The following is a 14,241-nucleotide window of genomic DNA, read 5'->3' on the forward strand; positions in this document are numbered from 1 at the left end:
ATGTTTTGGCGACAAAATGAATTTAGCAGAGATATGAAAAAGTCTTGGTTAGCGCAAACTAACAGACTGAGAAAACTACAAGAAACTGAAACACTTACCAAAGCAACCAAGACATAATGGGAATATGTTCCTAAACGAGATGCAAAGGCAAGAGATAGTAGCAATGTTATGCTGAATCTCCAAAGAAACCATTCTTCTGTTTGTGGAGAGAAGCGTGCGAAGTGAACGCTCGTGAGTTTCAGCCTCCACGGTCTGTTTATTTTTTTCACTTTTGAGGAGAAGAAGTTTAACTAGAGCAGGAGCTCCTGACGGTTTTGGCGAATTTAATAGAATGCATGTTTATATCTCAGACATGAAACGATAATTTAATTTTGATTTAATCATTTTTCGGAAGAAACCTCTCCATCCCTTTTTCAGTGTAAATATAACAATAGAGGTAAATTGTATAGAAATAACTGGTACATACTAACGAGTGCGTATACAAAATTTAAAAATGCGTGCGGATTACAGAGATGGCTTAAATTGAAGTGTAAAGTTGTTGATTAAGGGTTGAGTTCACTATTCTATTCAATTTGCATCTTCTGTAATATTTGCATTGATGAAGGTAGAAGTTTCTGCCAAAACATGTTTGTAAAATTTATTGTCGTTTTTATCTGAAATTGGTTGTGACTTTCCTGCGGTCCAGACTTTTTGGTAAAGTTTATATTGGTTTAATGGATTGCCTGATATATTGTTTTATTTATATAACTGAGACAATTACTTCCATTTGATTGGCTGAGAGTAGGCAAATCTATAGTTAATTTTTAATTTGCACTGCAGTGCAAATACGCGCGCGCTTTCGTGATTTTCCCAGTCATATAATAAATGAGTAATCGTATAAAGGCTCGCCGAGCAATTAAGGATCTAAACTACTTGTTAGTGTTTGAAAATTCTTTCCAATTGCACTCGCCTAAAGGTTCGTGCAATTTTGGAGGAATTTTCAAATATCGCTCGTAGTGTAAATCCCTTAATTGCACACGCATTCATACGACTACCTATACAAATTTTCACTTTCATGGATAATTACGCTATGTCAACCCAGGACATATGGCGGTGTTCCGTACGTAATAGTTGCTGTGTGTTCTCAGTATAATCATGAGCCTCCCAACATAATTATGAGCCGCTCGGCATAATTATTTCCGCTAGTGTTAAAAGCAACCACGCAGGATAGAATAGTTTCCATTTCGTTTATTTTAACTGTTTTTTTTTCTAATGTGAAAACTACAGAAAAATTACAGTCACAAGAACTGTTTCATGAGGCAAATCAAAACAAAAACAGAGGAAACTTTCCCAGAGACGATCTCTCTCTTTTATTTTCTGGTAATTTGGTAATTATCTGTCATTAATTAAAATCCGGCTTCAATACTTTGCCTCCCTTTGATAGTTTAAAGTTACATTTTGATGTCATTGCTGGCTTTGATATATACTGAATATAATTTAGAATAAATATACAGGAATAATAATAATCATAACAATTATAATTTTCTCAAACGTGATTGCTGCATAAACTGGTGTATTTTGCTCTAATTAATCTGCAAAGTTGTAATCGGACAGTGTAATCGGACAGTTGGCTGTAATCGGACAGTTACATGAGCCAATCATTTTAAGTCCTCTCCACTAAATCCATCAATAACAACATCGATTACAGTCAGTATAGTAACCAATACAACAGACTGACTTTGTAACATTGTGAAGGTTTAGTTTACAGTGACTGTTTTGAAAGAAACGTAACAGCCATTGTGCGAGCTATTCCCATATTCTTAATTATGATATTTAAAAATGACTATTAAAAGCTATTTTTCAAATAGTGTGAGATTGTAATGGTTTTGATTAATTGGTAACAGGACATCGGGTCGTCCAATTCAGTCTGTAATCATACTCATGCAGTGCCGTAGCACGGGGAGCCCCCCCGCTCCCCCCCCCCCCCAAAGAAAACTTTGACTAGCACGTAATAAAAATATTCGAAAGCAGAAAAGTAATAATGTTGGGATACTGTTGGATTCTCTTAGCGTAATTAACACTCTGGTTAACTCTAATTTTTCTTTATAACGTTTTACAACAAATGTCCAGCACATTTTTTCTTCAAATTCTTACAAAGTTTAAAGCAGCGAAACCCGAAAGTGGTATTGGATTTTTGTGTTTGACCGCTGTAAACTGAGCCAATAATCTTGATAGGCACGTTCGGTCAGCGGCCACGTTCCTCCTGCTTGTTTCCAAAACCATTCAACATTCGGTTCGATAAAGCATGAAATTTTATGGCTTCGACAGGGAAAAATCAAGAGGGTTTTAAGCAAAGCACAATCCTCAAATGGGTGAGAGCTGATCGTGAGCCATCGAAGCCATCAAAGAATGAAAACCGTGAAGAACAGGCTCGTTTAGAAGAAAAATCTTAAGCTGGAACATCTGGCCCACAGGCAGCAGGAACTTCAAGAACTTTGAATTCAAGCATAATCCCCACAAGCCAAGAACCTGATTTACTGGCACCAGGTCTGGTATCAGTGTTACAAGGCCCCAATCAACCCAAGAGCTGAACAACGGCCATGGTTACATTACGACGAGAAAACTGATATTGTGTTTTGTTTCATTTGTATGAAAGCCATCCAAAATAATATGCTTTCCTCGGCAAAGGCTGATACGAAATTTACGCGGATTGGCTAAGGGAACTGGAAAAATGCAATAGCTAAAAAGAATAAGTTTCAAAAACACATGTCGTCTGAATCTCACAGGGAAGCAGTAGCCAGATATGTTACAACCTCAGCAAAGACAGTCGGCGATGTCGGAGAGTTGTTGTCTGACAAGCATGTAAAGGAAAAAGCAATAAACAGAAGAATTCTACTCACGATCCTTTGAAACGTTCGTTATTTAGCTCGACAGGCTCAACCACTTCGAGGAAATTGGGACACCCACAGTGAGGGTGAGATTAACTGAAACTTCTATCAACTGCTGAAACTGCGATCTGAAGAAAACCCAAGAATAATTGAGTGGTTAGATCGCAGAACTGAGAAATACACATCCACGATTTTTCAAAACGAGATCCTCGATGTTCTTGGTCTAGATAAGAAACTTAGTAGAGATGCATGAAGAAGTAGAAAAGGGGAACTGCGAATCACAAACAAAAAACAATGAAAATAGGTAGTCTGGAAAGATGGGATTTGGGCAAAATTTGGACTGGGAAATGGGATTTGTAGCCCCCATTCACAACCTTCTTAGTAATATCCATTACTGGGCGAAAATATATATTAAAAACGTAAAAATCCATACGTTTCGAGGCTGCTGGCTCTTCATCAGTGGTGAAAATGCAAATGAAACTATCTTCTTGCTCTAGGTATGCTGCGGGAAATATCAGAGAATATTCAGAATGCTAAGATCTTTACAATAATGGCCGATGAGACAGCAGATGTGTCTGTCAAGGAGCAACTAGTTGTGTGCATTCGTTGGGTTAACGACAAGTTTATTATTCATGAAGACTTCATGGGGATGTTGCCATTGCCGAGAACCACTGGTGATCAGATCGTAGAAACACTAAGGGACGCACTGCAGCAAATGAATCTCAATATTCAGAATGCTCGTAATCAATGCTATGATGGTGCTGTAACAATGGCCGGTGAGAAAACTGGAGTGGCAACAAAGATTAAATCTGTCAATGCAAAGTGTTTGTATACACACTGTTAGGGCCGTGCCTTGAACTTGGCTGTTGCTGATGCCATAAAATCAGTGAAATGTATGAGTGATGCACTTGATACAATCAGAGAAACTGGAAAGGTGGTGAAAAACACACAATTAGATAAAACTAAGGAAGAAACCGCAAATGAATCTCGCGGAGTTCATGCTCTTTGCCCCACGCGATGGACTGTTTCGTGGCGAAGCATTAGCATTGGTGCTAAACAACCATGGTGAACTCGATCATGGAGCTTTGGGATTGGTCACTTGAGGTATTGAAAGACACAAAAATGAAATCGAGAATCACTGGTGTGAAAAGTGTAATGACACAGTTTAGTTTTTTCTTTGATTGTTGCTTAGGCGAGAAAATTTTGCGACAAACCGACAACTTGAGCCGTGCTTTGCAGAGTTCTTCAATTTCAGCAGCTCAAGGAAAAATACTGGCTCGGGATGTGGTTAAAACCTTCTTACCAGATCGAAGCGATGAGTCATTTGATCTGTTTTGGCATCGCATCTTACAGAGAAAAGACAAGGAAATCAAGTTTATTGAAGACCCCGTGCCTCCGAGAAAGAGAAAAGCACCGGAAAGATTCGAGCTTGGAAACCAAGAAATTCATCATTTTCCTCAAACCGACAAGGAACACTACAAACGAGTTTATTTTGAAGCCATTGATTTTGCAACTACCGCCGTCACATCAAGATTTGACCAGAAGGACTTTACAGTGTACACAAACCTCCAGGAGCTCCTTTTGAAGGCTACTACCAAAGAAGTGTATGATGCTGAACTGGCCGAAGTTTTGAAAGTTTATGGTAAAGATTTAGATGCCTACCAACTTGCATTGAAGGCCAGCTGTTACTCCTCCCACAAGTCGCTGCCTCAATGGGGTTTGACACGTCAAGATTCAACATTGATGACCTAATATCATTTTTTCAGTCAATTGATGATTCCCACAAATTGCTCCTGTCTGAGATTTGCACACTGGGCAAGTTATTGTTGGTAATGCAGCGATGAATGCCGCAAGTGAGCGGTCATTTTACGCTTTAAAGTGCGTAAAGACATATCTCCGTTCAACAACTGGAGACGCAAGGTTGAACCATCTCATGATGCTTCACATCCACAGGGACAAGACTGACACGACTGACCTGGTAGCTGCAGCCAACCAGTTTGTTGGCAAACAGGAGAACAGAAAACAGTTGTTCGGGACATTTACCCCAAATGATTTGCCACGAAAACTGTCTTTCCTCTCGCATGCAACCCAAACATCCGAATGAAATGAAATGGTTCGTGGGGTCTATGTAATAGGTAAGTAATTTATTTATTACACAACACTGTCAATTTGTATAATAAACCTGTTCAATTAGGAGAGTACAACGTTCATGTAACATATCCGATCAATGACTTTAGTCAGTTAAACATTGTTGTAAACTGCTCTCAGAAGGCTGGAAAGGCTATTTTACAGAGCCCAGATTTCAAAATCTCCCGGGGGGTGGGGGGCATGCTCCCGGACCCCCCTAGAAGCTCTTGCCTTCGGCACTCGGTCGGGTGCCCCCAATAGATTTTACCCTGCTACGACACTGTCATGATTAACAATGGGACTCCCGCTTCGCGGTCGTTCAATTTTGTTAATCAGTCGTATGATATCCCTGCCTCTAGGATATTTTCACTTTGCAACATTTTTTTTACAGTTTTATTTATTTGCAATACAAATTACAATTTACCATGACAACTTACACTACCCGCGTATAAAGCGTAGGCTAATCGAGACGGGCAGCTTAACACATGATAATATCATAAGACTATAGTAAGTTTTGATTATTGCATAGAGAGATCTTAACAATAAAAGTTTTTTACATGTTGTTTATTATAGACTTTCCTCTTTCGTTTGCCTTTTACGGCATTAAGCGAAACAGTTTCTCCCTAGATTAAACTCCATGTTTGCCTGAGCATGCGCGTACTCGTCGTTGAATTGCAATTTTCATGATCTGTATATATCTATCTTTATGTCTATGTCTGTCTGTGTGTGTCTGTGTCTGTGTCTGTGTCTGTCTGTGTCTGTCTGTGTGTGTGTCTATGTCTGTGTCTGCGTCTATGTCTACTGCTATTTCCATGTCTATTCTGCGTAAGATTGTTGCATGTCTTTACAAAGCTTAGAAATCCTCTGGTCTTGTTTTCATCTCGGTCTTCCTCAGGGAGTATTTCCTTCCCTTCCAATTCTTCCAGTTCACACCAACACCAAAGGGCGAGGGATTTGTCTGATGATACTTGCCATTCAGGTTGGATCGGTGACACGGGGAACTGTACCACCAGGCCCCGTGAAACGTGCTCGCACAGTGTACCTCTCCTTGCTCGTTCGTATGTTGATCATTATCTTGATCTTTAGTGGAAAATGGTTGATCGCCATGATGAGAAAGAGAGTCGCTAGCATTACCTGAATATCAAATTAAGGTCTAGATAACAGCAGACATGTAAATATTTTAAGGAAAACGACCAATTTTTTAAGTTTGCAAGACATGTTTCGACAGAGCTTCTGTCATCTTCAGTTGAATGAATGATTACAAAGCAAGTTGAATAATAAGTAGGCAGAAATGCTAATTAAGACAAATAGTAACAACAGAACGTGAAAAGGTGTCAGTTAAAAGGATAATTTTAGATTTACATGGTGTAATTGCTGATTGAGGGAAGGTAGTTCTTTTTGAATATGAATAGCCTCCTTTATCTTGAGTTGAAAGCTGGTAGTGGCGTGATCTAAAATATGAAAGCAGTCTATTGAACACAATGAGCGACAACGTTCAGAATTCTGAAGATGTTTGAAGATGTGAGAGGCCCTATCAACGGCTAAGTGCTCACGTACGCGTGTGGAAAAATGTCGGGAGGTTTCGCCGACATAACAGGCATTACAGCCCGCACATGTAAACTTATAAACCACACGTGAACGAAGCCCGTCGGGGATAGGGTCTTTCACACCAAAAAGGTTACCTATCTTGAAGGAAGAAAAAACTAATTTGATGTCTAAATCATTACAATAGCGCTTGATTAAGTGTCGAATCTTCTTCTGAGTGATGACAGAAAAATGGCCTATGTATGGCAGCTTAAAGTAAAACGTGGGCGAGGTGGTAAGGGGGTAGCCCCGGGGACAATGATTGCTATGGGTCCCAGTGATGTAACGGTTAACCACTTTTTCAATTAAATGGGCAGGGAAAAGGTTCTTTTTGAGAATTTCAGTAAGCTTGGTTATATCCTCGTGTAACCCCAACCAAGTGTTGTTGATCTTGTAGGCCCTGTCAACAAGAGTCCTAATGAGACCTACTTTGTATGAGTGCGAGGTGAAGCTAAAATAATTAGTTAATAACCCAGTAAAGGTTTTCTTACGGTTTTCTTCCTTCAAGATAGGTAACCTTTTTGGTGTGAAAGACCCTATCTCCGACGGGCTTCGTTCACGTGTGGTTTATAAGTTTACATGTGCGGGCTGTAATGCCTGTTATGTCGGCGAAACCTCCCGACATTTTTCCACACGCGTACGTGAGCACTTAGCCGTTGATAGGGCCTCTCACATCTTCAAACATCTTCAGAATTCTGAACGTTGTCGCTCATTGTGTTCAATAGACTGCTTTCATATTTTAGATCACGCCACTACCAGCTTTCAACTCAAGATAAAGGAGGCTATTCATATTCAAAAAGAACTACCTTCCCTCAATCAGCAATTACACCATGTAAATCTAAAATTATCCTTTTAACTGACACCTTTTCACGTTCTGTTGTTACTATTTGTCTTAATTAGCATTTCTGCCTACTTATTATTCAACTTGCTTTGTAATCATTCATTCAACTGAAGATGACAGAAGCTCTGTCGAAACATGTCTTGCAAACTTAAAAAATTGGTCGTTTTCCTTAAAATATATCAAATTAAAAAATGAATAACTGTCATGCGAGACCGAGGTATTCCATATTCCGTTAAATTGTTCAATATTTTTCGAAAATTAGCCTGTTCTAAATGCCCCATATCCCATTATTCATGTTTCCCCTAAATATCTCATATCCCGATTTATTTTTACTAATATCCCATATCCCAGAAACGCCTAATAGGGCCACCATTTGGTTGGTTTACGATACGCCTGGGGTGGGGAGGAGGGGGGTACGTCCGTAAATTTCGGATGTGTCCCAGGGGTCTTCAACTTTGACCCTATTTAAGGATGAAGCAAACGCCACCCTATCACGGGGAAAAACAAAAACCAAGAATAGCGTGAACGGTTCAACTAAATTTCGTTTCATTGGAAATTACAAATAGTTAAGTCTTAACAGATTTGTTTAGCTGGGCTACCCTACAGTAAAGAATCACACCGGGAATACAATGCCAACGGGGGCAAAAATAACACACTATTTAAGGATCGACAACGTTAAAAACCATACCCTATCCCGCGGCATATATGCATAGCTATATAGTCCATATATGGGAGTACCCCTCCCGGGACGATACGATTACATTGTAGAACGTTGGACCGTTGAAAGTTAATCCTTTTGATATTCCCTGACGTCACTTTCGAATTCCTTATAAGGAAAATTTAACAAGTACAATATTTGCGTGTTATACAGTAGATTGTTGTGTTTCCATGGTTTCACTTCAGAGGGCCCGAATTGAATAGTGGGTTACTTACTATTTACATGGGAAAACCGGAAATTCCAGTTGGAAAATCAAATATTTCGCGCCATTCCGTTAGGAAAGCTCCAGAAAATATGGGCTGTGATTTAGGGTGATGCTATTGTTCTGCTCTTTTAAGTCTCTCTAGTTGATGTGGATATACTTTATAGCGATTCCCTCTCCCGCAACGTCGCATTTAATTTTTTAATGTTTAAGCCTGAAATTTCCAACCGGATGGTTTTTGTAAATGGTAAGCACCCCTGGAATACCATTCAAAAAGCAAATTGCTTACTCTGGGTTTTATCGGTGATAGGTATGGACATTTTATTGATAGATTGTGTCTTTTCATGGTCAGTCGTCTTACGACTTTCGTGACATCCTCTCCTATCCCATCCCATCCCGTCCTGGATTGGTTTTTCAGCCCTTATGGTGATTAAACCCCCCTTTCAACCTTGTAAGTCACTCATCACTAACTCTTAGCTTCCGTTTACAACATTTTATGTGCAAAATAATGGTCAAATTTTAGGCTGTTTGAGAGTTGAAGATTAACCTTTGTAACTCTCGGTGAGAGTTGACAAAACTGTTTTTCAACTTCGAAAGTCCTCGCTGTTGCTTTTACCTACAGGATTTCGTATCTACAGCCGTGTACACGAAAAAGGACAAAATTATACGTTTAAAGGCCGAGACAACTGATCTTTTTTAAATTAAGTCACCTGAGTATGAACCGAGTTTCAGCTTGTACTTGTCATTCTCACTCATAACACCAAACTTGTTATACTCGGCATAAGCAGTATTCCCCTCAAAGTCTTCCAAGTCCACACGCAGCATGCTGTTATTATCTGAGGTCAGGCGGTGAACTTTGTCCAGTCCGAGCCAAAATTCACCATTCAGGTCACCAAAACCAACTTTGTAATCGCTCCAGTTAAGGAAAAAATCAACAGAACCGTCCAGTCTCTTCTGGAACACTGTCCATCCCCCACCGGCTGTTGTTTGTTCACAAAACACATCAAAGGCAGGCAGGTTGTCAGGTTTGATAGTGTACACACCGTCTTTTCTTCCGCCAGATTTATAAATTTCTCCACAGTTTTTGTAAGCTGCCGAAGCTGCGACTTGCTGTTCTGATCATATACAATATCAACCATCAGTGCCCAACCTCAAAAATGTTTTAATGGAAAAATGGCACTTGATACAAAATCAGCCTTCTCTACGGCAAATTTTCAAAGAGCCACCACTAATATCGTATAAAAGAGGTAAATCCCTAAAAGACATACTCGTAAGAGCAAAACTATAAAGGGGTCATATCATGTAAGTTACATGGTACAAAAGTTTCCATTGTTAGAAGTTGTGCAGGCCTGTCACTCCTTGCTAATTCCTACATTAGGTTGCACAGCATTGTAATTACTCTGAATTTGTCTGCTTTCAGGCAATCACAGTGAAGTAATTTCTCCGTCATATAATAAAGTGATGATAGTTGGACTGAGTAGAGTTCAAATCGGTTTTGGCATCGACCCGGCTGTCAATTCTTTGTCTTAGAAACAACGGACGGCGCCTGATGATTCTAATAATGTAGTCAAACGAACCACTTCCCAAGAAGGGTATTTCCTCAGCGAGGTACTATAGGAGAATCTTTGTTGATGTCATTGTTTACATTTTTCTTCATTAACATACGACTTTGTGCAGAGCAGGCATCACGCTAGACACGAATTGACTACAAACATTTAAAGAGCTTGTCACATTTAGTAATTGGTGAAATTCTTGGCTCTTTGGTTGAAATATTCGAGGAGAAATTGGCTTTACAAAACTGCAAAATTTTCTGGGTGGCAAAAGCGCTAATGAGCTTACACATTCTTTGTAAAATTTGGAGTTTCTAAACCCGCGTCGCACACGGAAAGTATTCGATACATCAGGCTCAAATTCCTTGGGACAGTAAATCATACTATGCCCTTTCAATATTCAGAACACTTTCTGTAGCTCCATCAGAAACTGTATCGCTTATGCAATGAGGCAAATATTATAAATAAAGATTATCCTATCCAAGAGATAGCAGACGTTTTACACTGTTATTACAGCTTGCCCAAGTTTTACACGAAAAGAAGAGTCTACCTGAACACGAGCGACCATCTCCGGTAAATCCTTCCTTACAAGTGCAGTTATGTCCGCCAACAGTGTTGGTGCAGTTTGCATTCACGTCACAGTCATGGTTGCCGGTGATACATTCATCGACATCTATAGTGCAAACGATTAAAAAAGAACTTTTCAGTGTTATAAAGAAGATGAAAATGCTGTGATACTCATGGAGAAGTCCAAGAGTTTACTTCTATTTTAAACAGAGACGAAATCAACAAAATCAAAACTCAAGTCATGCTAAAAACAACACAGAGAGGACATGAAAGCTGATCCTCAGTAACCTCCTAAGTCCATGTCACAATAAACCAAAACTGCCTCTCCATTCGCAGTTGGATCCAGCCAGTACTTGCTGCTAATGGTGTCTTTGCCTTCGCTTGCCTTTATTTCCTGACATGAATGCGCTGGGAGCTCCGGAATAGAACCCAGAGGAGCTTGGATCAAAAAAAGGGAGGAAAAAAAAATACAAATTTACCAATTATACTGTGGTTTCTGTTATGATAAATACAGTGTTTCTGTCGATCGAGGCTGAGAGCTGCCCACAGAAATCTTGATTTTAATAAAATATTAAAAACTTGGAAAAAGTCATCATTTCATCGAGATACGCTGATATGGAAAAAAAAAATAAGTAACTACTTTCAGGGAGCCATTACCCAGAAAACTTCCAGGGATGAAATTTGCGAAAATTTTGCAAATGGGCACAATTAAACTTTGGCACTAGTTAGAAATTCCTCTTGAAGGAAAAGCCCTTCAAGAGCATTAAAGAGCATTAAATTTTCGGGAAAACAGCGTTTCATTACTCCGGGTAAAATTTTAGGCATTAATAGAAATCGTAAGCACAGACACTTTTAAAACAATGACGGAAAATGGGAGTTTTATATTCTTCCTTTAACGATAACATTGAACTCCCGGTTGATGTTCGCCTCTCAAACTGGCGTCTGTGTTTAAGCTTTCTTATTTTTTTTCGCACATACCCCGGTTGCTCAAGCGTCTTTTGTAAAACCGTGCCGGATCTGAGCGGAAATGCTCGGGCCTTGCCTCCTTGGTGCGGTTATTTAGTTCGCAGGACTTTTCTCCTAAGACGTAGTTATAGCTTTGACAGGTGATTTCTGTTTCACAGCTGATATCACACTCGTGAAGAGCTCTAACGAAGAACTTTTTCAAGATGAATCCCTGTAAAGCCATCCCATTTATGCTCCGTTCCTCTCTGCATTGCTTGCCAGCAGATACGCGATCCATACAGAAGCCGGCGAAGAGAAAAAAGCAGCGAACGGTCCACAACATTTTCCAGGACTTTTAATTTGTAACTGTGGGGAGATTAACACAAACAAAACTACTAATTTTAGGAAAGACATTCACGAAACTCAAGGCATCGTTCAATTAATAGGCTCCACCAAAAAATCATTGGCTTTTTCTGGCTTGTCTTGGGTACTTGAAAGCCGGAGCTTTTTAAAGTTCTTAGTTGCACTAACCTTTCTGGCTCACGTTTTCTTCTTCTGCGATTTTTTACGGCAACGCAACAGAGAAATTGTCGACTCCGGCGTAATAAAATGGAAAATAGTATCAGACAGTACGAGAATTATAAAGATTTTTTTCCAACACACGTTGTGGATGAGTTAATTTTTGTGATAGCAGAATTAACAACCAATATAAACTTACTGAAAGATAGCGGTTGGGCGAGATACTGTGATGGGGGTCTTACAAAGCTCACCCTGTTAATGAGCATAAGCAGCTTGCACACCAGCTGCAGTAAACTATGACGTTGAAATGTAAGTTTATATGTTATTGGAAAATTGAAGACCTCCGGGCAATGTTAGTAAGAACTACTTAATTTTCCTTTATTCAAATTTGAATTAATAGTGAAAAGCTTTCTTTTTTGTAAAACCAGCCGCAGGATGTCATTAATTTTTGTAATTCTGTTTCTAGTTCTTCCTTTTGTGTTCCCGCTACACCCTGCACTGATCTCGTAACCGCGCTGTTTTGGGGAAAATAAATTGATGTTTTTAGAATGGGCGTTTTGTTTATGTTCCTGTCTGCCTGTGAAATAATTTCAGATAATGCTTTCGACATTCACTAGTTGTTATGGTTTATTTGCAACACGCGGTGTTCCCTTTGTGGGAAAATATGTAAAATTAAACCACGAAAAGAATATTTAAGGTGGCTGGTTATACTTTGATAGATCAATACTACCAATCTTTATCAAGTGATGTTGATAGTAGTATCACAATAATGCCCAATCATTGGTGAACACATTTTGGTTCTCTTTGTCACATAATAGGCTACCATAGCAGCAGTAAAACCTGTTAAAAAGTTAGGACCTTATTACTCCATCGTCGTCTTTGAAAAACAAAACAAAGCATAAAATTTATTAACTTCATGCTTATACAAAAGCTGATTTTTTTTATAGGTCTGCAAGCGGAGTTTAAAAGTTTATATATAGCGTGTCATTAAGCGCTGCTAAAAGAGGAAGCAAAACTAAAGCCCAAATTAATTGCGGACGTTTTAGAGAGCAGGTGATAAAAAATATGCTGTATATCTCTTTTACTGGTGGCAGATCATTCCATTAGCAGCAATACCGAATTCAAAGTACATATTAATTATTGAAACAAACTTTTGTCTGAATCACCAACGTAAAAGTTATTCGAAACGCAGCAAAAATGTGTGTCAGGGAAACTTTTCGGGGTTATAGTCTCCGAGGTAAAGAACAAGTCAATACGCACGGTTGATATCAGTTGAATCTCGCTATTTCTAATCGAACTCTCAGGGGAAACGGAAAATAGTTCTGAAATTACGGGGTCCAACTTTGTCTGACATGTCAGAGCAGGCGATAATGCAGAGAATTTAACTAGAGTAGATCTAATTATTTACATGCAAAATCAAGAGATGTGGAAAACCTACTAAAATTAAGAAAAATAGGGTAGGTGTAGAGTTAATGGTTCACGCTGGTGGAAAAGTGGAACAGTACACGGCACCGCGGCGGGCTCAGGTGTTTGGAGGATGTAGTTCATGGTGTGAGTGTCGATAGTGCCTTACGATGAAGTGCATTAACTCAGCATTTTATCAGGTTCCTTTAGTAATTCACCAATCGCCGGGGCTGAGACAGTTAAGAGAGTAGAGTGGCTTCCCAGGAAAAGCAACACTGGCCAGAGCTAAAACCCCGAATTGTTCGATCCGGACCTGAGACAACCTCACTAGCATTCGGGTTACCGCACCTCCTTTGGAGAATATTCTTGTGATTCTGCACGTTACACATTAAGAAATGTACTTACCAGAGCAACCAAAACATAGTGGGTATATGACTCCAAGCGAAACAGTCAGGATACATACAATAGTTGCGATTTTACACTCGGAAATCTGAAAAGAAGCCATCCTTTTGGATGTTTGTGGCGAGTCGTACGAAAAGTGATTGCTCGTGAGTTTAAGCAAGAAAATATCACTCACTTTGGACAGGAAGGCAAACTTAAACAGGTTGTCATTTGTCACAAACTTAATGACATAGTCATAAATTTTCATGAGTCCAACATTGTTGAGTCGTGGGTTTGTTTTAATTAATGCATCACACAAGACGAGAGAACCTATGGTAAGAATTTACTTCTCTTATACAAGCTAATTACCTAGCACAGATATAGCTGATAGTTGGACAAACTCTGAGCTGAGAAATGACTGATGCGTTTTTCCATTGACAGCTGAGGCCTGATACTAGCAAACTTTATTGGTAGTTGAGAAATGGGTTAAAATTTTTACCTTAGAGTCGAGAAATCGTCGAAAACTGTTTCAACCG

At 39.4% G+C, this 14,241-nt stretch overlaps 1 protein-coding gene and 1 pseudogene across 1 annotated transcript; one reads left to right on the forward strand and one right to left on the reverse strand.

The window, feature by feature from the left end:
* Positions 1-3,929: 3,929 nt before the first annotated feature.
* On the forward strand, positions 3,930-4,971 carry LOC145466233 (zinc finger MYM-type protein 1-like; annotated as a pseudogene).
* Positions 4,972-4,997: 26 nt separating this feature from the next.
* On the reverse strand, positions 4,998-12,621 carry LOC145465733 (ficolin-2-like). The gene is made up of 5 exons (XM_081449501.1): positions 11,435-12,621; positions 10,745-10,894; positions 10,440-10,562; positions 9,050-9,430; positions 4,998-6,128 (listed from the first exon to the last, which is right to left on the reverse strand). Exons 1-5 carry the CDS (start codon positions 11,742-11,744, stop codon positions 5,848-5,850), a joined length of 1,245 nt encoding a protein of 414 aa, XP_081305627.1. The 5' UTR covers positions 11,745-12,621; the 3' UTR covers positions 4,998-5,847.
* Positions 12,622-14,241: the final 1,620 nt, after the last annotated feature.

The sequence above is a fragment of the Orbicella franksi genome, chromosome 13, assembly GCF_964199315.1.
Source record: "Orbicella franksi chromosome 13, jaOrbFran1.1, whole genome shotgun sequence".
Classification (NCBI taxonomy): Eukaryota; Metazoa; Cnidaria; class Anthozoa; order Scleractinia; family Merulinidae; genus Orbicella; species Orbicella franksi.

Excerpts from the sequence above, each read along its gene's own strand:
- LOC145465733 (XM_081449501.1), bottom strand. The coding sequence starts at position 11,744 with ATGTTGTGGACCGTTCGCTGCTTTTTTCTCTTCGCCGGCTTCTGTATG. Across the intron at positions 10,895-11,434 it reads AAGACGCTTGAGCAACCGGG|CTCCTCTGGGTTCTATTCCG; the intron begins GTATGTGCGAAA and ends TTTTGATCCAAG. Across the intron at positions 6,129-9,049 it reads GAAACTCGGTTCATACTCAG|GTAATGCTAGCGACTCTCTT; the intron begins GTGACTTAATTT and ends TTTGATATTCAG.